The 24,415-nt window shown below is 57.2% G+C and overlaps 2 protein-coding genes, 2 long non-coding RNA genes and 1 other non-coding gene across 7 annotated transcripts; 2 read left to right on the forward strand and 3 right to left on the reverse strand.

Moving 5' to 3' along the window:
• Positions 1 to 3,465: 3,465 nt before the first annotated feature.
• Positions 3,466 to 4,084, reverse strand: LOC112531407. The gene is made up of 3 exons (XR_005843364.1): positions 4,033 to 4,084; positions 3,761 to 3,836; positions 3,466 to 3,585 (listed from the first exon to the last, which is right to left on the reverse strand). It is a non-coding gene; the product is annotated as an uncharacterized LOC112531407 (long non-coding RNA).
• A 308-nt stretch (positions 4,085 to 4,392) lies between these two features.
• On the reverse strand, positions 4,393 to 5,538 carry LOC121108695. Its single transcript, XR_005843362.2, has 3 exons — positions 4,837 to 5,538; positions 4,619 to 4,675; positions 4,393 to 4,455 (listed from the first exon to the last, which is right to left on the reverse strand). It is a non-coding gene; the product is annotated as a ribonuclease Y-like (transcript).
• A 6-nt stretch (positions 5,539 to 5,544) lies between these two features.
• Positions 5,545 to 10,402, forward strand: LOC121108694. 3 transcript variants are annotated; one of them, XR_005843360.2, is made up of 3 exons: positions 5,545 to 5,646; positions 7,675 to 7,756; positions 9,436 to 10,402. It is a non-coding gene; the product is annotated as an uncharacterized LOC121108694 (long non-coding RNA). The 3 variants fall into 3 exon arrangements; XR_005843361.2 differs by having other exon boundaries at positions 9,448 to 10,402; XR_005843359.2 differs by having other exon boundaries at positions 9,459 to 10,402.
• A 3,404-nt stretch (positions 10,403 to 13,806) lies between these two features.
• On the forward strand, positions 13,807 to 16,368 carry LOC107049779. The gene is made up of 7 exons (XM_040656771.1): positions 13,807 to 13,825; positions 14,032 to 14,288; positions 14,342 to 14,382; positions 14,474 to 14,560; positions 14,769 to 14,860; positions 15,377 to 15,479; positions 15,803 to 16,368. The coding sequence occupies exons 1-7, from the start codon at positions 13,807 to 13,809 to the stop codon at positions 16,209 to 16,211; spliced, it is 1,008 nt and encodes a 335-aa protein (XP_040512705.1). The 3' UTR covers positions 16,212 to 16,368.
• A 6,409-nt stretch (positions 16,369 to 22,777) lies between these two features.
• On the reverse strand, positions 22,778 to 24,413 carry LOC121112685 (apical junction molecule-like). The gene is made up of 5 exons (XM_046906018.1): positions 23,715 to 24,413; positions 23,497 to 23,553; positions 23,277 to 23,333; positions 22,914 to 23,138; positions 22,778 to 22,834 (listed from the first exon to the last, which is right to left on the reverse strand). Exons 1-5 carry the CDS (start codon positions 23,784 to 23,786, stop codon positions 22,778 to 22,780), a joined length of 468 nt encoding a protein of 155 aa, XP_046761974.1. The 5' UTR covers positions 23,787 to 24,413.
• Positions 24,414 to 24,415: the final 2 nt, after the last annotated feature.

The following is a 24,415-nucleotide window of genomic DNA, read 5'->3' on the forward strand; positions in this document are numbered from 1 at the left end:
AAACTGGAACTCAATGATCTTTGAGGTCCCTTCCAACCCAGGCCGTCCTATGATCACACGATTCTGATTCTAAGGTTGTGTGTCTCCTGCTGTTGGGATGCTAACAAACAGAATTGATAGGTCCAGAGGTCCAGTGTACAAACTGGAAAGTTTTCCAGAGCATGCAGCACAGCAGGCGCCAAGTAAGAAGCATGGCCGTATCCTGTCTTTCCTGCTGGTACAGGTCATGGTCTTCAGGATGTCAACTGGCAGGAAGCTGTTCTAGGACAGCAATCATAGGAAAAAACAGGTTGGAAAAGGAAGTGATGAAGAGAATGTTCACAGATGTTCAGAGGATTTTTGCTGTATACAAAGGCTCCTCCAAAAGCAAGGCCTCCTACTTATTCCCAGGGAAACTACAACAAAGAGCAAAACAACAACACTATTTGATAGAGCAAATTCTCAGCTACCAAACGCTGTTTCTCAGCACGGTCACCGCCTCTAGCTTTGCATTTTCACCCGCTCGTAAAAATCTGCACCAGCGGGGGTGACCCACTGTCACTGTCACTACTGATGGAACGCACCACTCACTGCCTCCCTGTGCTCACATCCGCTGTTTGATCTCCACCAATGTTCAGCAAGGGTCGGTGAATGTCACCAGGGTGCCCTGTATTCCTTTGACTTCTGCGGTGTGCAGGTTTGATTGGGCAGGACCAGCTCGATCGGCAGATCCCCGAGCATTGACTGGCCAGGTGGCTTTTGCTACGTGTGCATCCCAACGCCTGAATGTCTCAGCACCCATTGCTCTCGGTGCAGTTGTTAGCAGGCCATTGTATTGCTAGATTTTCACAGAGGCTGTGCATGAGAGGCGATGTGATATACCCACTCGATGCCGTGCTCTTTGGCCCAGGTGGTGAGGAGATTGTTTTGGAAATGAGTCCCGTTGTCTGACTCAGTTCTTTCTGGGGTGCCATGTTGCCACAGGACTTGCTTTGCAAGGTCCAAGTGGTGGCACTGGGCACAGGATATGTTTCCAGGCATGCGGTGGTTGCTTCGTCACTGGAGTTTGTGGGAGTTTGTGGGAGTGTGATACAGTCCACCTGCCAGGCCTCCATATACTTTAGTCCAACCTGAAAGGTCAGCACCGGCCCCAGGACCTGAAGGTACAGGCACAGCCTGAGAGGCCAGCACCAGCTGCTGTGCCTAAAGCCAAAAGAGAGGCCAGCACCGACCTCAGGGCCTAAAGCCACAGCCCAAGATGCCTAAACCAACCCCGGGGCTAGAAGCCACAGGCAGGCGGGCCTGTACTGGCACCACGGCCTAAAGGCTCATCCCCAGCCGCAGAGGCCGGCACCAGCTCTGGGCCTAAGGCCACAGCCAGAGCCAGACAGGCCGGCGCTACCCTACGGGCTTAAAGGCAGAGTCACGGCCCGAGAGGCCGGCACCAGCTCCACGACCGAAAGCCACAGACACATCCAGTGAGTCCAGCACCAGCCCTGGGGCCTAAAGCCTATGCCACATAGGGGCGGCATCCAGGCTCCGGGGCCTTTAAGGCACAGCTCGACATACTGGCACTGGCCATGGGGGCTACAGGACAGCCCAAAGGGCCAGCACCTGCCCTGGGACCTGAAGCCACTGCCAGAGAGGCCAGCACCAGCCCCATGGGCATGAAGCCCCTCTCATCAAGGCCAACATTGGCCCAAGGGCCTGAAGTCACAGCCCAAAAGGCTGGAAGCAGTCCTAGAATCATATCAGAAGGATCATAGGATGGCCTGGGTTGAAAAGGACCACAATGATCATCCAGTTTCAACCCCCTGCTGTGGGCAGGGTTGCCAACCGCCAGACCAGGCTGCCCAGAGCCACATCCAGCCTGGCCTTGAATGCCTCCAGGGATGGGGCATCCACAGCCTCCTTGGGCAACCTGTTCCAGTGCGTCATCACCCCCTGGGTGAAAAACTTCCTCCTCATATCTAACGTAAACCTCCCCTGTCTCTGTTTACAACCGTTCCCCCTTGTTCCATCACTGTCCACCCTCGTAAACAACCCTTCCCCCTCCTGTTTATACGCTCCCTTCAAGTACAGGAAGGACACCATGAGGTCTCTGCGGAGCCTTCTCTTCTCAAGCTGAACAAGCCCAGTTCCCTCAACCTTTTCCTCACAGGAGAGGTGCTCCAGCCCTCTGGCCATCTTAGTGGCCCTCCTCTGGACCTCCTCCAAGAACTCCACATCCTTCCTGTGCTGGGGGCCCCAGGCCTGGACGCAGTGCTCCACATGGGCCTCACAGGAAGAGCCGAGTAGAGCGGGACAATCCCCTCCCTCTCCCTCCTGGCCACCCCCAGGGACCTAAAGCCTCAGCCCCAGCTAGAGAGGCCAGCACTGACCCCAGGGCCTGAAGCCACAGCCTGACAGGCTGGAACCAGTCCACGGAGTTCAAGCTGTGTCTAAAGACACAGCCCCACCCTGAGAGGCCAGCACTGGCCCCGGGGCACACAGGGGTGCATTCCAATTGGTTTCTACTGATTCCTATTGGTCTCTATTCACCCCTATCAGTCCTTGCTGGTCTTTTCCAGACGCTGATGCATTCCTTTCACAAAAACGAGGTCCGACGACCCACTCGTTTTCGGGTTTGTTGCCCGTTTGTAAAATATTTTATGACGTATACATATCAATCTACGTCTCTAGGGTATTTTCCATCTCCCGAGTCGCGCCTCCCCTGGTCAGCAAAGGGTCACTGCCGCAATGGAGTCATCCAAACTCAGAGGATTAATACACATCCATTTATTGACAGCGTTCTTAACAACTGACAACAGCCCATTGGAGGTAACATTGCCTAATGGGCTAATTACAATTCATAAGCCTTCGAGGTAACCAGCTGTAGGAAATGGCTGCTACGAAGACTCAAAGAATCCAAGAAGCCACGTCCTGGTGTCAGGTGCAGATCTTCAGTCTGATGGGTCGTCGGAGGTGGTGGTGTTCAGCTGACGACTCACGACGACAGTACAAACTTATTTGTAAGTCCAAAGTGGTGGCACTCAGCCGCCTGCCGGCACTGCCCCACAGCTGTGCCTGTGCGCCCCTGGGGGCAGGAGCACAGGAGAGGCCCCTTCCGTGGGGACAGAGCCCTCTCCCCGCGCCCCACCGCGCAGCCCCGAGCTGGGAGGGGGGACTGAGAGGGGCGGTCAGATGGGCAGCAGCCCATCACAGACCACACGCAGGCTCCTGCTCGCAAAGTACGCCAGGGAAGCGTACATTGCCTGGGGCAGCACTCGCAGCAGGAGCCGATACAACAGCTCCTGGTCATAGTGCTGGGCGTACAGCACTGCACAGCCCAGCACGGCAACGAGCAGCAGCTGGAGGCTGACAAAGATGAGGCAGATCAGTCCTGGGGGCAAAAGAGGGCCAGGAATGAGGCGTCCCGACCCCACGGCAGCACAGCCCCACACAGCGCCAAAGGGGACACCCGGGAGCCCGCCGGCTGCAGCAGGGGTCCAGGCCATCAGCCCACTGCCGGGAGCCCGGCTGCTGCCGGCTGGGCACAGGGCAATGAGGGGATACTCACTTCATCCAGAAGGCGAGCCCACGTCTCCTCGCCCGCTCAGCCTTCTCCTGTAGGTGAAGACTGGGGCAGGGGCGCTGGTCAGGCCCTGCTGCACAGCCGGGGCTCGTGCAGGACAGTGGCAGCCCGGCAGCGCAGCAGCACAGCCGCAGCGCTGCAGGGAGCCCTGTCCCCGAGGACACCCTTGTCGGATGGGGTGAGGGTGCGCTGGGCTCTGCCCCTTACCAGCTCTGCCTCCACCAGCTCCGGCAGCACAGCCCCAGGCACGTGGGCTGCCTCCAGCTCCAGCTGATGCTGCTGCCTGTAGGGAACAAGGCCTGCTTGGAGGGTGCCGGCCTCTGTCAGCACGCGGGCTCCCCAGCAGTGCGTGCCCACCCCCGGGCTGGGGTCGGGCTGCTCTGTCACACCATGTGCCCAACTGAAACCCAAGCCCCAAGCCCAGCAGCACTGCAGTCCCGTTGCTGCCCCGGGTGCTGCAGAGGCCCAGTCCCACTCACCAGGCACCCTCCAGCTCCAGCTCCTCCCGCTCCTCTTGCAGGCGCTGTCTTTTCCTGGCGCAGCACCTGGCAGACAAAAGCGTGAGTGCCCGTGCCCTGCTGCAGTTGCCCTCCAGGTCCCCACCTGGGGTCAGGCAGCCCCCATCCCCTCGCCCCTCCACGCTACCTCGATCTCCTCTGTCTCAGCCTGCAGCTGCTGTTCCAGCTGGGCAATGAACTGCTTCTCCTGCAAAGACAAGGGTGTGCCATGTGGGGCGGCTGCACTGGGCCCCATGGACCCGAGGGACCGGGGACCGAGGTCCTCCCGCAGAGCCAGAGCTGTGAGGACGCTGAGCTCTGAGGACGAGCCCCTCGCTCCACCCTACCTGCATCCAGCTCATCTTTCGTGGCAGTCGTTCTTTCTTCCCGTATTTGCTGGGCATCCTGCGGGAAAGGAGAAGAGGAGCGGCCATCACGGCATCCGCACTCCCACGGAGCTCCGTCTGATGGCAGCTCCATGCCGTTGTCCCCTCCTGCCCCCTCCATCATGGCAACCAGTGCCCACAGGGCTGGAGCTGCAGACCCACACGAGGGGACATCTGCTCACCTTCATCAAGGATTCCCTGGCCTCAGCCTTGCGCTTCTCCACGGCGCGCTCATGAGCCTGTGGGAGGGGAGAGGAGCGGCGTTGGCACCGAGGTGCTGCCGGCAGCTCTGCATCCCGCCGGAGGTGCCCGGCCCTCTGCTGCCATGCCATGGGCAGGGTGCCCTCCAGCCGGCAGCTCGCCCCGCCGGCCCTTCTGTGTCTGTGCACCCAGAGCTCACCTGCAGCAGCTCCTCCAGCAGATTCACACGCTGCAGATCTGTTAATGTCCCGCTGGCAAACTGGGCCCGCATTGCTGCACCACTCGCACAGCTCCTCGCTGGACCAGAACCAACCGCAGAATGAGGCAGGCAGGTTCAGCGCTGACCCACTGCCCCTGCCCCACCCCAGGGCCTCTGTGAGGTCATCACATCATTGTGACATCACCCGCACAGGAGGGTCCTGGAAGATCATAGAACTGCAGGACGGCGTGGCTTGGGAGGTTCCTTAGTGATCACAGAACCATAGAATGGTTTGTGTTGGAAGAGTCCTGGAAGATGATAGAACCACAGGATGGTGTGGCTTGGAAGGGTCCTGGAAGATCATAGAATCACAGAATGGTTCTTTGAAACAGCTGTGAAGGATCTGTGAGCAAATCCGCCGTCAGTAGTTGGTGCCGCGGGAAGGCCTGAGGTCCGACCTTTCCTCCAACGGCTTCAGTGTAACTTTGGAAAGACAGTGCTCACACCTGGTTTGTTCTATCTGCCAGGACGTCACTCAGCTGCGTTGCGACGGCGACGGCGACGGCGCGCCCTCATTCATGGCACGGCGTACAGCCGTCCGCGTGACGACGGCGCACGCGTGGCTGTGTATCCATAACAACCGCGCTTCAGCGCGGCTGTCCCCTTTGGATGCTGCCATGGCGCGTCGTCCCACGCTGTGACGTCATCGCCTTGCGCCCGGGTGAGGCGGCGGCCTCGAGGTTGTCCTGCTGTGCTCCGCAGTGCTCCAACGCCGCGGGGCGGCTCCGGGCGCCGCCTCAGCTTCTACAGGTGGGTGTTCGGGGTGGGGGGGGGGGATCGGTTCATGTGCCGGGGTTAAGAGGGTGGGGGGCCGCGTGCCGCTCGCTCTGTGTTGGCCCCGTGGGGCCTTTGTGGTCCTCAGGGCCTCTGCCCGGGGGCAGGAGGTGCCCTGTGTCCCCCCTCTCCCCCCGCCATGGGCCGCCCACAACGGCCCCCCAGGGCCTTTGTCTGTCCCCTAGGTTTACACCCAGTCCCCATCCTCTAGTTCCCTCATTCTGACCACTTGAGTCCTTTTCCCCCCTTCCCCTCAGTGCCTTCCCTCCGTGTCCACCCATTTCCCATTCTGATCCCCAGGGTCCGTCCCCTCCCCTCCCCCCGTTCCCTCCCTAGTCCACTATTCTGATCTCTGGTGTCCCCTGTCCCCCGCCCCACCCCCCACTCCCCTCTATTTTACTCCACAGGGCCTCCTGTCCTCCCTTCCCCCCCACCTCCTGACCCCTTTTTTCTGACTCCCAAAGTCCCCTGTACCTCCCCCTCTCCCTCCCCCCCCCCACCCCGTGCCCTCCTCCCTGTCCCCTGGTGTCCATTCCCCCATTTTGACCCCCAGTCCCCTCCAGCCAGACCCCCTTTCTGTCCAATAGAATCCCCCCACAACCTCTGACTCTCCTGTCCCACCCCTCACTCCTCCCCCAGATGCTCTTTCTGCCTCTTAGAGACTCTGTTCACCCCTTTCCCACTTCAGACACTCTTTCAACACCTTAGAGACCCCATTCCTCCCTTCCCGCTCCAAAACCCCCCAAGATCTCCCCCAGACTCCCTTTCCACCCCATAGAAGCCCCTCACAACCCCCCAGCTTCCCCCTGCCACCCCCTCTCCACCCCCAGGCCCCTTTTCCTCTGAATAGAGACCCCACTCACCCTTTTTTCCCCAGACACAACCCCCCTGTCCGCTCCCAGACTCCCCTTTCTGCCCTACAGAAGCCCATTGCCCCCCCCCCCCTCAACTCCCTAAGTTCCCCTCCACAATGCTCCACACCACCCCCAGTCCCCCGTTGTACCCACAGAAGCCTCTTTTCCCTCTTTTTCCACCCCACAACTCCCTCTCTTTGCCCCCAGACCTCTTTTCCACCCCATAGAAGCCCCCCAGAACCCCTCAGTTTCTCCCTTTCACGCCTCCCTCCACCTCCAGACCCCCTTTCCACCCCACAGAAGTCCCATTCACACCTTCCCTCCTAGATTCCCCGCAACCCTCCTCTCCACCCCGACTTTCCTTCCACCCCATAGAAGCCCCACTAACCCTTTTCTTCCCCCCCACAACCCCCCTGTCCAGCACTGGAGTCATCCAGAAGGAACTAGAGGTGTCCCAGAAGGGTCTTGGGGGTGGCCAGGGTGTCCCCAAGTGGATCTAGAGGGTCATTGGATTAATCCAGAAGGGTCTGGAGATGTCCTGGAGGGGTCTTGGGGTGTCCAGGGGGTCTCCCCCTTTTGACTAGCAGACAGGTCCAGCACTGGAGTCATCCAGAAGGAACTAGAGGTGTCTCAGAAGGGTCTTGGGGTGGCCAGGGTGTCCCCAAATGGATCTAGAGGGTCATTGGATTAATCCAGAAGGGTCTGGAGATGTCCTGGAGGGGTCTTGGGGTGTCCAGGGGGTCTCCCCCTTTTGACTAGCAGAGAGGTTAGGAATTTCCAAAAGGAAATGAATTCCTTAACTGAGGATCCTATAAGAGGAGCAGAACAGTTAGATCAATTTGTGGAGCCTAATTTCCTCTCAGGGATGGCAATGATGTTTCTCATGGGTATGTTGTTTACTGGAGAAGAAGGAGGTGCAATTAGGTGGGCAGCTGTGCAAGAGTGGGAAAGGAGTACAGAAGAAAGGTCGGGTCCTGTGGGGAGGTGGAGAGAGGAAGGATCCTGAGGATAAACTGTCCTGGTTATTGTCACTGTCTTTGTGACTGTTAACTGTTTGTGGTGTGAAAGTATTATTAAGAAGCTGTTATGGGACAAGGGGTGTCTAAGAAGATACCAGAAATGACTCCCTGGGTTGTATTTTGGCTCACAGGAGAGACGTTGTGGGTGAGACAGAGGGAACATCAAATGAGAAACTGGGAAGAGATATGAAGTAGCGGGACCAGTTTTTCTAAGTGAGTATTCTAATCATGAGACCAAGTATTGGGTGTTTGTGGGAACTGGAGGGTGTTTGATTCGTGGGTTTTGAAGGGACCCCCATGAGCAGAACTTGGAATGAGAAAGGGAGCCAGGGCCGGAGACTGCTGCTGTAAACAGTGCTATTTGTGAAGGGGGGGTGGAGAGGACGGGGCACTGGAAATGAGAATAGCCTTCATCTGCAGAGATCTAGGAAACCCGAAATCCCAGTGCTAGATGATGCTGAAATATGATGTTAGTAGTTCATGTAACGATGAGAGTTTGGAAAGTGAAAAAGGTTTGGGAAAGACAAGGCTGAGGAAGGCAGAGATGAGCAAGGTGTAACAGGGATGTCAGGATTGAAGAGAGATGAGTGGTATGGAAGAACTGCCTGAGGAACAGAGATAGGGAGGAGATTGGGAAGAACAACAGCAGCTGCTACTGTTGCTGCAATAGAGCAGGGCCATAGGACCCAGAGGTCCCTTCAGGAAGAGGTGGGGGGAGGGGGGGGGCTGGAAGAGCCCAGGGAGGGCTCTGCCCCACAAACTGCAGGGAAATGGGACACTGGTGGAGAAATCCTATCAAGCTGAGTGAGAGGGAACCATCTCTGATCACAAAAGCTGGATGATGGGAACCTGGGAAGTTTACCGTAGCAGATCCACTGTTTAAACTACAGCTAGGGGAGAAGGATAAAGAGGTTTATTTTCTGGTGGGTACGGGTGCCTCTTACCACCCGGAGATGGTTTTTGTAACAGTAGTAGGAGCTAGTGCCCAACAAGAAAAAGCTTACCTTTTGGGATCAATTAAATATAGGCTGAGAAAATAAGTAGGAATACATAAATCCTTGTACATGCCAGGTTCTCCAAAACCGTTACCCTGGCAAGACTTATTAGAACAAATGGATGCAGAGATTAGATTCAATAAAACTGGAGCTAAGGGTCAAACAAGATTAACTGATGGCAAATTGTAAGTCTGGCTTTAATACAAACTGAGAAAAACAATGTTGTACCCCCAGAAGTTACAGAAATCTTAAATAAAGTATGCTTAGGAGTGTGGGTACCAGGGATGGCTGGTAGAGACAAACTGCAGCCCTAAGTTAAAAGCAAGAGCTAGTGCTAGCTCAGTCAGGGTAAAGCAGTGCCCTTTGAGGATATGCAACTGTAGAAGGATAAAAGAAAAACTAGGTAACTTTTGGATTTTGGATTACTAATTGAATGTGAATCCAAATACAGTACTCCAATCTTGCTGATGAAAAATTGGAGAGCAAGTGCTATAGTTTAGTACAAGATTTGAGGGCAAGGAATAGAATTGTTGAATGTATACAGTCTGTAGTGGCAAATCCATACACTTTATTAACTAAGTTAGGGAAGGAGTAGGTGGAGTTTACCTTCTGGATTTGAAGGATGCCTTTTCTGCCTGGTTTGGCCAAAGGAAGCCTAAGGTTATTTGCCTTTGAATAGGAGACCCCCAGAATGGGGAGAAAAGCGTCAGTTAACCTGGACAGTGTTACGCAGGGTTGTGAGAACAGCCCAATGATTTGTGAGAGCCAGTCGGCTTGTGAGCCCAAGACATGGGTTCCTCCATCCCAGGGTGGAACTTTACTGCAGCATGTGGGTGCCCAGTAAGCACAGAGGACTGTGTGTAGTGGACTGTGAGTTTGATGCATTTCTTGGCTTAGATGGTTATCAAGTTTCTCAACAGAAAGCTCAACTGATCAAAGAGAAGGAAGGAAGCAATTTGCTGGGCTCCCAGGACACCAACGCAGAGCTACCTTCGAGCCGGCACTGTGTGACTGCATGGAGACTGTCTGTGCCAGTGGGCCAGACCTAAAGAAGGAACTACCAGATGATGCTGAGGATTCCTGCATTCATCGACAGAAGCAGTTTAGTGAGACAAAGGAACCGTAAGGCAGGATATGCAGTAACTGCTACTGAGCAGGTAATCAGAGTACAACCGTTACCTGTAGGGACTTCCACTAAGAGGTCTAAAATAGCCTTAAACGTATGGACAGATGCTAAATATGCATTTGGGGTGGCACACACTTATGGTACCATCTGGAAAGAGCAAGGAGTGCTCACACACAGGGAAAACAAATTGAGCACGGTGTATATCTACCAAAGAGCGTGGCTGTTATACACTGTGATGGACATCAGAAAGGTGACACTGTCCAGGAAACTGGAAATATGATAGGGATCAGGTGGCAAAACAGGCAGTTGAAGGAAAAGAAATAGCAGAACTGGCTTTAATTCCAGATGGTAAACTTCAAATCTCTGAACCTGAGTCAGCCTGTGGAGCATTTTAGAGGGGACGGGAATCTAATTAATGATTTAGAAGGGAAGAGAGCTAGCTGACAGATGGGTGCGTACCCAGATGGACACGCTGTTGTGCCCTTTAGTACTTTATGGAAGTTGGTTCTAAGGGAACCTATTGAAACATACTGAGGGGACAAACAGTAGAAAGTAATTGCGCAATCTAGTACCAGGAACAGGGTACAAGTGGGGCCTATTAGGAAAGGGAACCTTCCAGGGCAACAATGGCAAATTGTTTTTTGTTTGGAACTACCAGGAAACAAGGAGGGTTTTGTTATATGCTAGTTCAAACCAATACCTTTCCAGGGTGGCCAGAAGCATTCCCTCTGCAAAGCCCTTGCTCCTGACCCTCGTCCCTGCCCCCACCTGCCCTCACAGTACAGCCACCTTCTCTTGAGCAGGGTAAAGAGCAGTGAGAATTCATACTTGGTTATCCTGGCACAAAGAGTTTGTGGGCCACAAAGAGAAATCCCTGCATTCCAGAAAACAGAGACAAAAAGAGACAGTCGGAGGAGTGCCTAATAAAGATGTGACGATGTTCTCAGCTGCGGCTGCTGTTGCTGGATACAAGCAACCACACGAGGGTGGCTGAGCACGCTCTCCTGTCTCTATCCCAATCCAGGAAACACACAGAAGAGCTCAGTGCTCTCTTGCTTTCATTTCCTTCCATGAGCCATTTTAAAATGCACGTTGTTCTAGGCCAGCACAAGCTCTAGGGCCTAAAGCCACAGCCTGAGTGGCCAACGCAGCACCAGGGCCTAAAGCCACAAGAAGAGAGGCTGGCACCCACCCCAGCGCATAAAGCCTCAGCCAGGGAGGCATCCACTGGCCATGGGGCTTAAAGCCACAGCCAGAGAGGCCTGCAGTGGCCCTGAAGCCAAAAGACCCAGGCCGAGAGTCCTATACCAGCCCAGGGCCTGAAGCCATAGGCAGACAAGCCAGCACTGACCCAGGAGCCTAAAACCCCACCCTGAGCCTGAGAGGCCAGCACCAGCCCAAGGCCTAAAGCCAAAGCCACAGGCAGAGAGGCTGGCACCAGCACCAAGGCCTAAAGCCACAGCCACAGAGGCCACGAGCAGTCTTTGGGCCAAAAGCCACATCCTGAGAGGCCTACACCGGCCCAGGGCATAAAGCCATAGGCAGACAGGCTAGCATTGGCCCGGAGGCCTAAAGCCGCAGCACCAGCACGAGAGGCCTGCACCAGTCCTAGGCTGAAAGCCACAACCACAGGCAGGGAAGCTGGCATCTGCCCTGAGGCTTAAAGCCACAGCGACAGGCAGAGAGGCTGGCACCAGCAGCAAGGCCTAAAGCCACAGCCAGAGAGGCCAGCACCAGCCCTGGGGCATAAAAACACAGCCAGACAGACTGGCACCAGCCCTAGGGCATAAAGCCACAACCCGAGTGGCTGGCTGTGGCCCTGGGCCTTAAAGCCTCAGCCACAGCCCGAGAGGCCAGCACCAGCCCAAGGGCCTGAAGCCACATCCAAAGCTAGACAGGCTGGCACCAGCTGTGGGGACTAAAGCCACAGCTTGAAAGGCTGGAACCAGTCCAGGGGCTTCAAGGCACAGCCAGAACTCCAGAGGCCAGCACTGGCCACGTGGCCTGAAGCCACAGCCCCAGCCCAAGAGGCCTGCAGTGTCCCCGGGGCCTAAAGCCCCAGCAACAGCCAGAAAGGCCAACAGCCGCCCTGCACCTAAAGCCACATCCACAGCAAGAAAGACCGGCACCAGCCCCAGGACATAAAGCCACAGCCACATCCAGTGAGGCCGGCACCGGCCCCAGGGCCTAGAGCCCTGAATGTCAGTGGGTGCCATTTGTTCTGCACAAAGGAGTTCAGTTCCACTCCTTTGCTTCATCCGCACTTCCGTGTCAGACGGCAGTTGGTCAGAGTGCCCCTCTGCTGCCATCATGGAATGCCATCACTGCATGGCAACAACACGGAACGGAGCATTGGTGGGAAGGTTCAGCCTCCCTGAAACACAGGCTCCGTGTAAAATAACTGCAATTGAGCATTTCATAGGCGGGTGTGCATTTTTCTCTTCCAAACTGTATTGTGAGTCAAATTGAGTCCCATGGCCAAGCTGCTCTTCAGGGTATCACGCTTCCTTTGAAACATCTCCTGCTCTTAGAAAAAGTAGAAGCTCCCTTCAGAAGGAAAGCAGAGAATAGACGTCTGCTGCCGAGCTCCCTGGAAATGTTGCTTCTCTCTCCCACCCTTCTCGAGGCGTTCAGCTGACCATCTCTAAGAGGGCATGGGTGTTCCAGGGGTGTCTTCTGCCTGAAAAGCATCTGGCCAAACTCAGGGCTAACATGGAACCCAAGGCCAAGCACCAGCCCTGGGCCGAGTCAAGGCAGCGAAACCCGCCCCGTGGTCTTCATGGAGCTCAAAGGCCAGCCTGCCCTCGGTGCCCAAAGGGAGTAAGTGAGCGCTGCAGCCACCAAGCTCCCGATCAGCCAAATGACTGAAGTTTAGGAGCGAGGGGCCCAGGACCACCACCTCTGGTGTGGTGCTGCTGGCACATAAGGGGTCCAGGTGTGGGGAGTGCCAACCAGCAAGGGGCAGAGCTGGGCTCGTGCCGTGTCAGGGCGGGCAGCAGGCTGCTGTGCCAGCGCTTGTCATAATGGGCAACTGACAGCATTGGCCACTTGCCGCTGTGTCGTCGTGGCGACGTCTATGACACGGCCAGCCAGGAGGGGTCTGAAGGCGGTGCCCAGTGGTGGCCCCTGCATCCTGAAGGAGCATCGGGCAGAGAGCAGATGCATCTGGAAGGGATGAGCTCCCACGTGGCTGTTGCCAATGCGGGGCGTCCTGCTGCGGTGAAGCGGGCCAAGATCCAATTCTGGGAGGATGGCCCCGCGACACAGCGTGACTACAGAATGCCAGAGGTCACCGCCAAAGGTACGCGGGTCCACTGCCAGCACAGGAGCAGAGCTGCCAGCAAGTCCTGGCACTGAGCGGGAGAGCCAGCACGGGGACCATCTCAGGGCTGTCTCCCTTTGGGGCTGGGGACAGTGAGGACACTTTCCATCTGCCACCTCCCTCCCGCTGCGAGGCAGTAGGAGCGCCGGGAAGCGGCAGAAGCAGAGTGTGACCCGCTTTTCCTCTGCCCTCCAGAGCGAGTTGCCTGTCTGGGATGCGGTGGCCGTCTACGTCCAGGAGCAGCTCCTGCTACGCAAGGTGGGTCGGCCAAGTCTTCCTGCTTGTCTGCTTGGAGGGGTGGGGAGTCCCCTCGCCTTGGGCCACAGAATGCAAGCAGGGAACTCAGCCCCCAAATCCCTGTCAAGTACCAGCGGGCCTCCCGCATGCGTGGTATGACTTGTGGTATGTGGTGTGGTGTGCTGGGGCTGACCCCAGTCTCTGGAAACCTCTGGCTTCCACGAGGCTGCTTCTGCCTTGACTGCTGTGCTGTGTTGTGGGAGGGCAAAGGGAGGAAGGGAGAGGACCGGGCAGCTCCTTGCTAACAACTCTCCCACGGCCCTGGCCTGGCCTGGGCTTCTGAACAGTGGGAGAGGGCACAGCAGGACTCGAAGCACAGTCCCCGCACAGGGCAACCTTCAGCTCTTCCTCCAGCCTTAACCCTTCGGCCCTTCCCTTCTCTTTTACACGCAGGGGGTCCGAATTCCCACCTTCGGTTCCTTCAGCATCGTCTCCGAACGGATTGAGGCTGAGGATGGAGCCATGACTCTGCAGTGGCCTGCGTTTTCGCCTGGCCAGGAACCTTGCGGGCATCCACAACCTGATGGAGAGCTACCCACCAGGTAGGAGGGGGCTTCAACCCTTTCTGGCTGCACAGATGGGACAAAGGGGGCTATCGCCTCCATTCTCAAAAGCAAACCACCCCCTCCACAGAGACCGTCCCAAGAGGGCGTTGTCCTGGGCGGTGACTGCAATGAGCAGCACTTGGGAAGCACCGGTGGAAGAGCCGCTGCGTGACAGACTCTGACACTCTGGTGTGATTTTCCAGGCCATAAGGAGGTGCAGCCCCTCAAGTACACTGAGGTGGCCGCGGCCGCATCTGTGACCTGGCAGACTGGGAAGGCCTGCATATTTGGCACCACGTCCCTCGTTTCCCACTGCCTGAGGAAGGGGGAGAACATTGCCTTTGTCCTGAAGGACATAGGAGTGCTCCTCATCGAGGGAACGAGAGTTCAGATGAAGTTCTACTACGACTTCCTCGAGAGGATCAGCGGGAAAGAGAACCTAGAGAAAGTTGTTTTCAAGGTGAGCTTTTGGCTTCTCCATGGCCCTTGTGCTGCCTGCACGTGGCTCACCAGGAGCTGGCCAGCTGCCCGGGCCGTGCAAGTGCTGTGGTGCTGTCAGCTCTCCGGCCTTGGGCTCCTCCAGCACTCTCCAGTGCCTCAGCTGTGACAAGGCCGTCCCACATCCTCCCTGTTCCTGCCCTGCAGGTGCCCCGGCTGCAGGGACATGGTGGTGTCCCGGGTGGCAGCTGTAGCCTCCCTGACGTCCTGTGGCCGAGTCATCGTCTTTCCCAGGTGAGTATGTTTGTGGCTGCAGCCCCTGCTTGATGCAGCTGCTCAGCTCTCCTGCAGCAACGTTTGCTCCTTGTGACCATGGGCGTCCTGCCATGGGAACCCAGGCAAAAATAGGTGATGTGACCGTCTGCCTGTGAGCAGGTGATCCCAGCGAGCAGAAAGGGCAGCTGGAGCCGTGGCTCACACCGTGTCTTCTCCTTTTGTACAGGTTTCGACGGGAGTTTGTACCCAAACCACCACCCAGGACAGCCCGCAAGGCCTGCCATGTCCCATTGCCACCTCTTGACCAGGGCAAGAAAGGTAAAGCAGCTGCCAGCTCCTCTCCATCCTACACACATCCAATGTGCGATGGGAAAATCCTCAGCCCACGATCATCCAAAGGCTCTGACTTGTGAAACCATTCACGGCAGCTCGGCACTGCCTCTCCTCCTGACCACACGTTGTCCTCATGAAGTCTAAGACGCTGGGTGCGATGTTCCCACAGTGCCCCCATCCCTGGCTATGGCAAGAGCTGGGGGGGTCCTAGGCTCAGTCCTCCCCCCAGGAAACGAGCTCCCAAAAGAGACTGCCACCTCACTCGCACCACCCAGCTCCTCTTTCCCAAAGCAAATGCCACTCAGGCAGCCCCAAAACAGAGCTGCGCCCCGGAGAGGAGGAGCTGGGCACGAGACACAGAGGGCCCGCGGTCTCTGGGGATCGCATCTGCGAGGGGAGCAGAGCGGCCCTCTCGGGTGCTTTGGGACAGGCCTGCGTGTCACCGGGCCAGCAGGTTCACAGTCATCCCCCTCTGACGAGATCTCTCCTTCCCAATTCCAGAGGAACTTCCTGAATTGCCACCCCTCCCCAGCTGGATCCGCGTTACCTTTCTAGTGAAAAAACAGCCTGAGAAGGAAACAAGCGATGTCAAGAAGAAGGCCAGGTGAGACTGCAGGCTCAGGGTTGGGATCTGCACGGGGTGTTTCCCTGAGCCGGCAAGGGCCCATTCCCCAAGCCCAGGCAGTCACTGTTCAGAGGCCGGCCAGCAGTGCTGAATGCAGCACGTGGAGGGGTGGGATGGGGCTGCCGGGAGCCCCCATTTCACACGGCTGGCCCCTCTCCAGCCCTCAAGAGAACGCCAGCGCGCCCCGAGAGCTGCACGTGGGGAAGGCTGCGTTGCAGCCCAGGGTCCTGGCTCGGGGTTGCATTATACGGCCCCAAAGCCATCACCCACTCAGGCAGACCCCTCCCACTGTGTCCTTTCAGTCAGCTGCCAGCGGTCCCGGGGGCGTCTTCTGCCAAAAAGCAGCCTCAGAAAAAAAAGAAGGGAAAATGCTCTACCAAAAGCAAGGCGGCAGAGATGGCTCCAGCAGAGGCAGCGCAACCTCCAAGTGGCAAAGAAGAAGAACACGGCGCGGTGAAAGCCCCCGCTGGAGGAGGAGTGCCGCAAAAGGCACAGGCCAAGCTCAGAAAGCACCGTGGAGCCCCAGCCCTGCAACAAACACCACTGGCAGCCCTATGGTCCTCGAGCTCTGAGACCAGCCTGCCCGAGGAGCGCACCTACAGCGCCTCTGCTGCGGTGCCACTGATGCACAGGAGGACCAGATCTCTGCAGAGTCAGCCACCAAAGACCAAAGCGGGGCTCCCCAGGCGGGGGATGTCCTGTCCACGCTGACCAGGGCATGGGGTGCCCAGGAGAAGCAGAGCTCCACCTGAGGCTGCCAAACAGGTGTGCGATTCCTCTCTGTGCCATTCCTGGGGGCCTGTCTGCACCCTTCTTTGGTTTTGGCTCCAAGTTTGCTTTCGGAGGCACTTCTTGCCATAAGACTCTGACTTAGGCTAGGAGATGACAGGTGGGTGTGGCAATCAGCATCACTTGGTGGACAATTTTACATTTGAAAGCATTTCTTTGCAGCTGTTTGCCTTTGGAAGAGAGTGCTGAGGAGTGTTTACTTGAGGAAGGTGTGGGCTGTGACCAAAAACTCCAGCTTGGTATAGGAGAACTGAGGGAACAACGCCATCGTATCCTGCGAAAAACAGGATGCAGGTGGGCACCTCCCTGCTCCCTCCTATCTGCTGGCAAGGCGCGGGAGATGGGGACAAAGGAGTTTCTGCTGAGACCCCAAAGCCACAAGCCGCCACTCCAAAGAGAGCTGACCGTTGTCGTCAACTGAACAACGACCCCTGATGACCCATCACTACTGTAGATCGACGTCTGAGCTACGAACCACAGCTGGACCTGTGGTGGTGACTGTCTCTCTCTTGCTTCCTACAAAGACGGCTTGCTTTTATTTGCTATCTTTTCTATCGCCCGTCTTCCTTCCCATCTCCTTAAACAACTTGGGTTTGTAATAAAGCTGGACGGGCTAACATTTAACCCGTGGTGTCTTAAGCTCTCTGTCAGGTGTACATAGAATAAAAGAACCTCCTCTCGCTCTGATAATGGGAGTGAGACAGTGCCGTCTCTTTGAAGAAAAGCAGAGGTAGAGGGACAAGTGGGGACTCTTCCTTCCAAGACCCCTTGGCTCTGACAGACAAGGTGGCTACACTCCTTGGAGCCTTGGGATCTCGAGCTCCTCATTTTCCAGTGTCACGCTCTCTTCTAGGTGGCACGCAGAGCACACCAAAGCCCACGAATAGGCAAGCGTTTGAAAGGCGTAGCTATGCGTGAGGCCCAAGAGTTTCTTTCCAACTCGCTGCTCCTTTAGATCCCTGGTGGGAAGAGAAGGGCTTTCTGGGAGGCGCTGGCATAGCTTAGGAGCAAAACACTGCAGCTGGGCAACTTGTAGGGAAGGGGGAAAGAGAGGCAGAGAAATGGCTGCCCCCCCTTGGCCGGAGAGCCGTGTGTGGGAAAGGCTGTGTCACAGCCACGGGTCCCGGCTCGGGGCAGCAACACATGCCTCTTCTGAGCACTGCTGTCATGAGCATTGTTCCAAGAACAACGTGGGGTTACCAAGAACATTTCATAAGCAAGGAGGAGAAGGCCAGAGGCCTGGAAACACGACCTGTGGAGGAGCTGCCCTGAGCAACCTGAGCGCTGAACATCTAGCACTGAACACTCACTCGTCGAGAGCAGCTGCTTCGGACCGGCCTGGCCAGAACCGCAGCAAGCGATCTCAAGGCACGAGGGAAAAGACCTCCAAGATCATCCAGCCCAACTGTCCACCCACCACCACTATTTCCCACTACACCATGTCCCTCAGTAGCACATCTAAACGTTTCCTGAACACGTCCAGGAACGCTGACTGCGGTCTCTCCCTGGGCAGCCCATCGCAGTGAGAAGAAATTTTTCCTAACGTCCAGCCTGAAACACCTCTTGTTGCTTTCAAGGTTCTTTCATTTCTTCACAAAGTTGGTGACAATCATCGTCTGGGAGGATGTGAACCTAAGGAGGTCCAATAAGGTCAAGTGCAGCGTGTTGCGCCTGGGCCGGGGCAATCCCAGATACACGTACAGACTGGGAGAAGAACTCCTTGAGAGCAGCCCTGCTGAGAAGGACTTGGGAGTCCTGGTGGACCAAAAACTTTGCCTGAGCCAGCAGTGAGCACCTGCAGCCCGTTCCGGGTTGCATGAAATGAGGGGTGTCCAGCAGGGCGAGGGAAATAACTGTCCCTCTCTACTCTGCCCTTGCAAGGCCCCATTCAGTCTGGAGAAGAGAAGGTTCTGGGGACACCTGATAGTGGCCTCCCAGTAATTAAAGGCCACTGACAATTAAGTAATTGTAATTAACTTCCAAGCAGGAGGGAAATCAGCTATTTCCATGGGTAGATCACAACAGAACAAAGGGGAAGAGTTTTGAACAACGGGAGTGGAGATTTAGCTTAGCTATCAGAGAGAAAGTTTCCACTGAGAGGGTGTTGAGGTGCTGCAACAGGCTGCCCAGAGAGGCTGTGGATGCCCCATCCCTGGAGGTGTTGAAGGCCAGGTTGGATGGGGCCCGGGGCAGCCTGGTCTAGCTCCTGATCGAGCGGTTGGCAACCCTCTCCACAGCAGGGGAAACTGGAACTCGATGATCTTTGAGGTCCCTTCCAACCCAGGCCATTCTACGATCACACGATTCTGATTCTAAGGTTGTGTGTCTCCTGCTGTTGGGATGCTAACAAACAGAACTGATAGGTCCAGTGTACAAACTGGAAAGCTTTCCAGAGCATGCAGCACAGCAGGCGCCAAGTGAGAAGCATGACCGTATCCTGTCTTTCCTGCTGGTACAGGTCATGGTCTTCAGGATGTCAACTGGCAGGAAGCTGTTCTAGGACAGCAATCATAGGAAAAAACAGGTTGGAAAAGGAAGTGATGAAGAGAATGTTCACAGATGTTCAGAGGATTTTTGCTCCATACAAAGGCTCCTCCAAAAGCAAGGCCTCCTACTTATTCCCAGGGAAACTACAAGATAGCAAGAGCAAAACAACAACACTATTTGATAGAGCAAATTCGCAGCTACCAAACGCTGTTTCTCAACACGGTCACCGCCTTTAGCTTTGCATTTTCACCCGCTCGTAAAAATCTGCACCAGCGGGGGTGACCCACTGTCACTGTCACTACTGATGGAACGCACCACTCACTGCCTCCCTGTGCTCACATCCGCTGTTTGATCTCCACCAATGTTCAGCAAGGGTCGGTGAATGTCACCAGGGTGCCCTGTATTCCTTTGACTTCTGCGGTGTGCAGGTTTGATTGGGCAGGACCAGCTCGATCGGCAGATCCCCGAGCATTGACTGGCCAGGTGGCTTTTGCTACGTGTGCATCCCAACGCCTGAATGTCTCAGCACCCATTGCTCTCGGTGCAGTTGTTAGCAGGCCATTGTATTGCTAGATTTTCACAGAGGCTGTGCATGAGAGGCGATGTGATATACCCACTCGATGCCGTGCTCTTTGGCCCAGGTGGTGAGGAGATTGTTTTGGAAATGAGTCCCGTTGTCTGACTCAGTTCTTTCTGGGGTGCCATGTTGCCACAGGACTTGCTTTGCAAGGTCCAAGTGGTGGCACTGGGCACAGGATATGTTTCCAGGCATGCGGTGGTTGCTTCGTCACTGGAGTTTGTGGGAGTTTGTGGGAGTGTGATACAGTCCACCTGCCAGGCCTCCATATACTTTTAGTCCAACCTGAAAGGTCAGCACCGGCCCCAGGACCTGAAGGTACAGGCACAGCCTGAGAGGCCAGCACCAGCTGCTGTGCCTAAAGCCAAAAGAGAGGCCAGCACCGACCTCAGGGCCTAAAGCCACAGCCCAAGATGCCTAAACCAACCCCGGGGCTTGAAGCCACAGGCAGGTGGGCCTGTACTGGCGACGCGGCCTGAAGACTCATCCCCAGCCCGAGAGGCCAGCACCAGTCCTGGGCCTAAGGCCACAGCCAGAGCCAGACAGCCTGGCATTGGCCTAGGGGCTTAAAGCCAGAGTCACGGCCTGGGAGGCCAGCACCAGCTCCAGGGCCTAAAGCCAAAGACACATCCAGTGAGTCCTGGCACCAGCCCTGGGGCCTAAAGCTACAGCCACATAGGGCAGCACTGGCCCTGCGGCCTACAGCCACAGCCCAAAGGGCCAGCACATGCCCTGGGGCCTGAAGCCACTGCTAGAGAGGCCAGCACCGGCCCCAGGGCCTGAAGCCACAGCCGAAGATGCCTAAACCAACCCGGGGCCTGAAGCCACAGGCAGGCGGGGCCTGCACCGTGCCGCCGCCTAAAGCCTCATCCCCAGGCCGAGAGGCCGGCACCAGGGACAGAGGGCCCTAAAGCCACAGCCACAGCCAGACAGGCCGGTACTGGCCTAGGGGCTAAAAGCCAGAGTCACGGCCTGGGAGGCTGGCACCAGCTCCAGGGCCTAAAGCCACAAACACAGACAGGGAGCCTGGCACCGGCAGCGGGGCCTAAAGCCACAGCCCAAGAGGCCAGAACTGGCCCTGGGGCCTGAAGGCACATCCACAGCCTGACAGGCTGGCATCGGCCCCGAGGCCTAAAGCTACAGCCCGAAGGGCCAGCACATGCCCTGGGGCCTGAAGCCCCACTCAGCAAGGCCGGCATCAGCCCAAGGGCCTGAAGTCACAGCCTGAAAGGCTGGAAGCAGTCCTAGAATCATATCAGAGGATCATAGGATGGCCTGGGTTGAAAAGGACCACAATGATCATCCAGTTTCAACCCCCTGCTGTGGGCAGGGTCGCCAACCGCCAGACCAGGCTGCCCAGAGCCACATCCAGCCTGGCCTTGAATGCCTCCAGGGATGGGGCATCCACAGCCTCCTTGGGCAACCTGTTCCAGTGCGTCATCACCCCCTGGGTGAAAAACTTCCTCCTCATATCTAACGTAAACCTCCCCTGTCTCTGTTTACAACCGTTCCCCCTTGTTCCATCACTGTCCACCCTCGTAAACAACCCTTCCCCCTCCTGTTTATACGCTCCCTTCAAGTACAGGAAGGACACCATGAGGTCTCTGCGGAGCCTTCTCTTCTCAAGCTGAACAAGCCCAGTTCCCTCAACCTTTTCCTCACAGGAGAGGTGCTCCAGCCCTCTGGCCATCTTAGTGGCCCTCCTCTGGACCTCCTCCAAGAACTCCACATCCTTCCTGTGCTGGGGGCCCCAGGCCTGGACGCAGTGCTCCACATGGGGCCCTCACAGAAGAGCCGAGTAGAGCGGGACAATCCCCTCCCTCTCCCTCCTGGCCACCCCCAGGGACCTAAAGCCTTAAGCCCCAGCTAGAGAGGCCAGCACTGACCCCAGGGCCTGAAGCCACAGCCTGACAGGCTGGAACCAGTCCACGGAGTTCAAGCTGTGTCTAAAGACACAGCCCCACCCTGAGAGGCCAGCACTGGCCCCGGGGCACACAGGGGTGCATTCCAATTGGTTTCTACTGATTCCTATGGGTCTCTATTCACCCCTATCAGTCCTTGCTGGTCTTTTCCAGACGCTGACGCATTCCTTTCACAAAAAACGAGGTCCGACGTCCCACTCGTTTTCGGGTTTGTTGCCCGTTTGTAAAATATTTTATGACGTATACATATCAATCTACGTCTCGTCCCACTCCGAGCGTTTTGAGGGGGTGAATCTTTTTCCATCTCCTGAGTCGCACCTCCCCTGGTCAGCAAAGGGTCACTGCCGCAATGGAGTCATCCAAACTCAGAGGATTAATACACATCCATTTATTGAGAGCGTTCTTAACAACTGACAACAGCCCATTGGAGGTAACATTGCCTAATGGGCTAATTACAATTCATAAGCCTTCGAGGTAACCAGTCGTAGGAAATGGCTGCTACGAAGACTCAAAGAATCCAAGAAGCCACGTCCTGGTGTCAGGTGCAGATCTTCAGTCTGATGGGTCGTCGGAGGTGGTGGTGTTCAGCTGACGACTCACGACGACAGTACAACTTATTTGTAAGTCCAAAGTGGTGGCACTCAGCCGCCTGCCGGCACTGCCCCACAGCTGTGCCTGTGCGCCCCTGGGGGCAGGAGCACAGGAGAGGCCCCTTCCGTGGGGACAGAGCCCTCTCGCCGCGCCCCACCGCGCAGCCCCGAGCTGGGAGGGGGGACTGAGATGGGGCGGTCAGATGGGCAGCAGCCCATCACAGACCACACGCAGGCTCCTGCTCGCAAAGTACGCCAGGGAAGGCGTACATTGCTCGGGGCAGCACTCGCAGCAGGAGCCGATAGAAAAGCTCCTGGTCATAGTGCTGGGCGTACAGCACTGCACAGCCCAGCACGGCAACGAGCAGCAGCTGGAGGCTGACAAAGATGAAGCAGATCGTTCCTGGCGGGCAAAAGAGGGCCAGGAATGAGGCGTCCCGACCCCACGGCAGCACAGCCGCATACAGCGTCAAAGGGGACAAGCCCCGCCTGCTGCAGCAGGGTCCAGGCCATCAGCCCACTGCCGGGAGCCCGGCTGCTGCCGGCTGGGCACAGGGCAATGGGGGATACTCACCTCATCCAGAAGACAAGCCCACGTCTCCTCGCCTGCTCAGCCTTCTCCTGTAGGTGAAGACGGGGCAGGGGCGCTGGTCAGGCCCTGCTGCACAGCCGGGGCTCGTGCAGGACAGTGGCAGCCCGGCAGCGCAGCAGCACAGACCCAGCGCTGCAGGGAGCCCTGTCCCCGAGGACACCCTTGTCGGATGGGGTGAGGGTGCGCTGGGCTCTGCCCCTTACCAGCTCTGCCTCCACCAGCTCCGGCAGCACAGCCCCAGGCACGTGGGCTGCCTCCAGCTCCAGCTTGATGCTGCTGCCTGTAGGGAACAAGGCCTGCTTGGAGGGTGCCGGCCTCTGTCAGCACGCGGGCTCCCCAGCAGTGCGTGCCCACCCCCGTGCACACCATGTGCCCAACTGAAACCCAAGCCCCAAGCCCAGCAGCACTGCAGTCCCGTTGCCGCCCCGGGTGCTGCAGAGGCCCAGTCCCACTCACCAGGCACCTCTCAAGCTCCAGCTCCTCCCGCTCCTGTTGCAGGCGCTCTTTTTCCTGGCGCAGCACCTGGCAGACAAAAGCGTGAGTGCCCGTGCCCGCTGCAGTTGCCCTCCAGGTCCCCATGCAGGGGCGGGCAGCCCCGATTCCCTCGCCCCTCCACACTACCTTGATCTCCTTTCTCCCAGCCTGCAGCTGCTGTTCCAGCTGGGCAATGAGCTGCTTCTCCTGCAAAGACGAAGTGTGTACCATGTGGGGCGGCTGCACTGGGCCCCATGGACCCGAGGGACCGGGACCGAGGTCCTCCCGCAGAGCCAGAGCTGTGAGGACGCTGAGCTCTGAGGACGAGCCCCCGCTCCACCCTACCTGATCCAGCTCATCTTTCGTGGCAGTCGTTCTTTCTTCCCGTATTTGCTGGGCATCCTGCGGGAAAGGAGAAGAGGAGCGGCCATCACGGCATCCGCACTCCCACGGAGCTCCGTCTGATGGCAGCTCCATGCCGTTGTCCCCTCCTGCCCCCTCCATCATGGCAACCAGTGCCCACAGGGCTGGAGCTGCAGACCCACACGAGGGGACATCTGCTCACCTTCATCAAGGATTCCCTGGCCTCAGCCTTGCGCTTCTCCACGGCGCGCTCATGAGCCTGTGGGAGGGGAGAGGAGCGGCGTTGGCACCGAGGTGCTGCCGGCAGCTCTGCATCCCGCCGGAGGTGCCCGGCCCTCTGCTGCCATGCCATGGGCAGGGTGCCCTCCAGCCGGCAGCTCGCCCCGCCGGCCCTTCTGTGTCTGTGCACCCAGAGCTCACCTGCAGCAGCTCCTCCAGCAGATTCACACGCTGCAGATCTGTTAATGTCCCGCTGGCAAACTGGGCCCGCATTGCTGCACCACTCGCACAGCTCCTCGCTGGACCAGAACCAACCGCAGAATGAGGCAGGCAGGTTCAGCGCTGACCCACTGCCCCTGCCCCACCCCAGGGCCTCTGTGAGGTCATCACATCATTGTGACATCACCCGCACAGGAGGGTCCTGGAAGATCATAGAACTGCAGGACGGCGTGGCTTGGGAGGTTCCTTAGTGATCACAGAACCATAGAATGGTTTGTGTTGGAAGAGTCCTGGAAGATGATAGAACCACAGGATGGTGTGGCTTGGAAGGGTCCTGGAAGATCATAGAATCACAGAATGGTTCTTTGAAACAGCTGTGAAGGATCTGTGAGCAAATCCGCCGTCAGTAGTTGGTGCCGCGGGAAGGCCTGAGGTCCGACCTTTCCTCCAACGGCTTCAGTGTAACTTTGGAAAGACAGTGCTCACACCTGGTTTGTTCTATCTGCCAGGACGTCACTCAGCTGCGTTGCGACGGCGACGGCGACGGCGCGCCCTCATTCATGGCACGGCGTACAGCCGTCCGCGTGACGACGGCGCACGCGTGGCTGTGTATCCATAACAACCGCGCTTCAGCGCGGCTGTCCCCTTTGGATGCTCTCATGGCGCGTCGTCCCACGCTGTGA

This window comes from Gallus gallus (assembly GCF_016699485.2).
Source record: "Gallus gallus isolate bGalGal1 chromosome 32 unlocalized genomic scaffold, bGalGal1.mat.broiler.GRCg7b 32_unloc3, whole genome shotgun sequence".
NCBI classification, from domain to species: domain Eukaryota; kingdom Metazoa; phylum Chordata; class Aves; order Galliformes; family Phasianidae; genus Gallus; species Gallus gallus.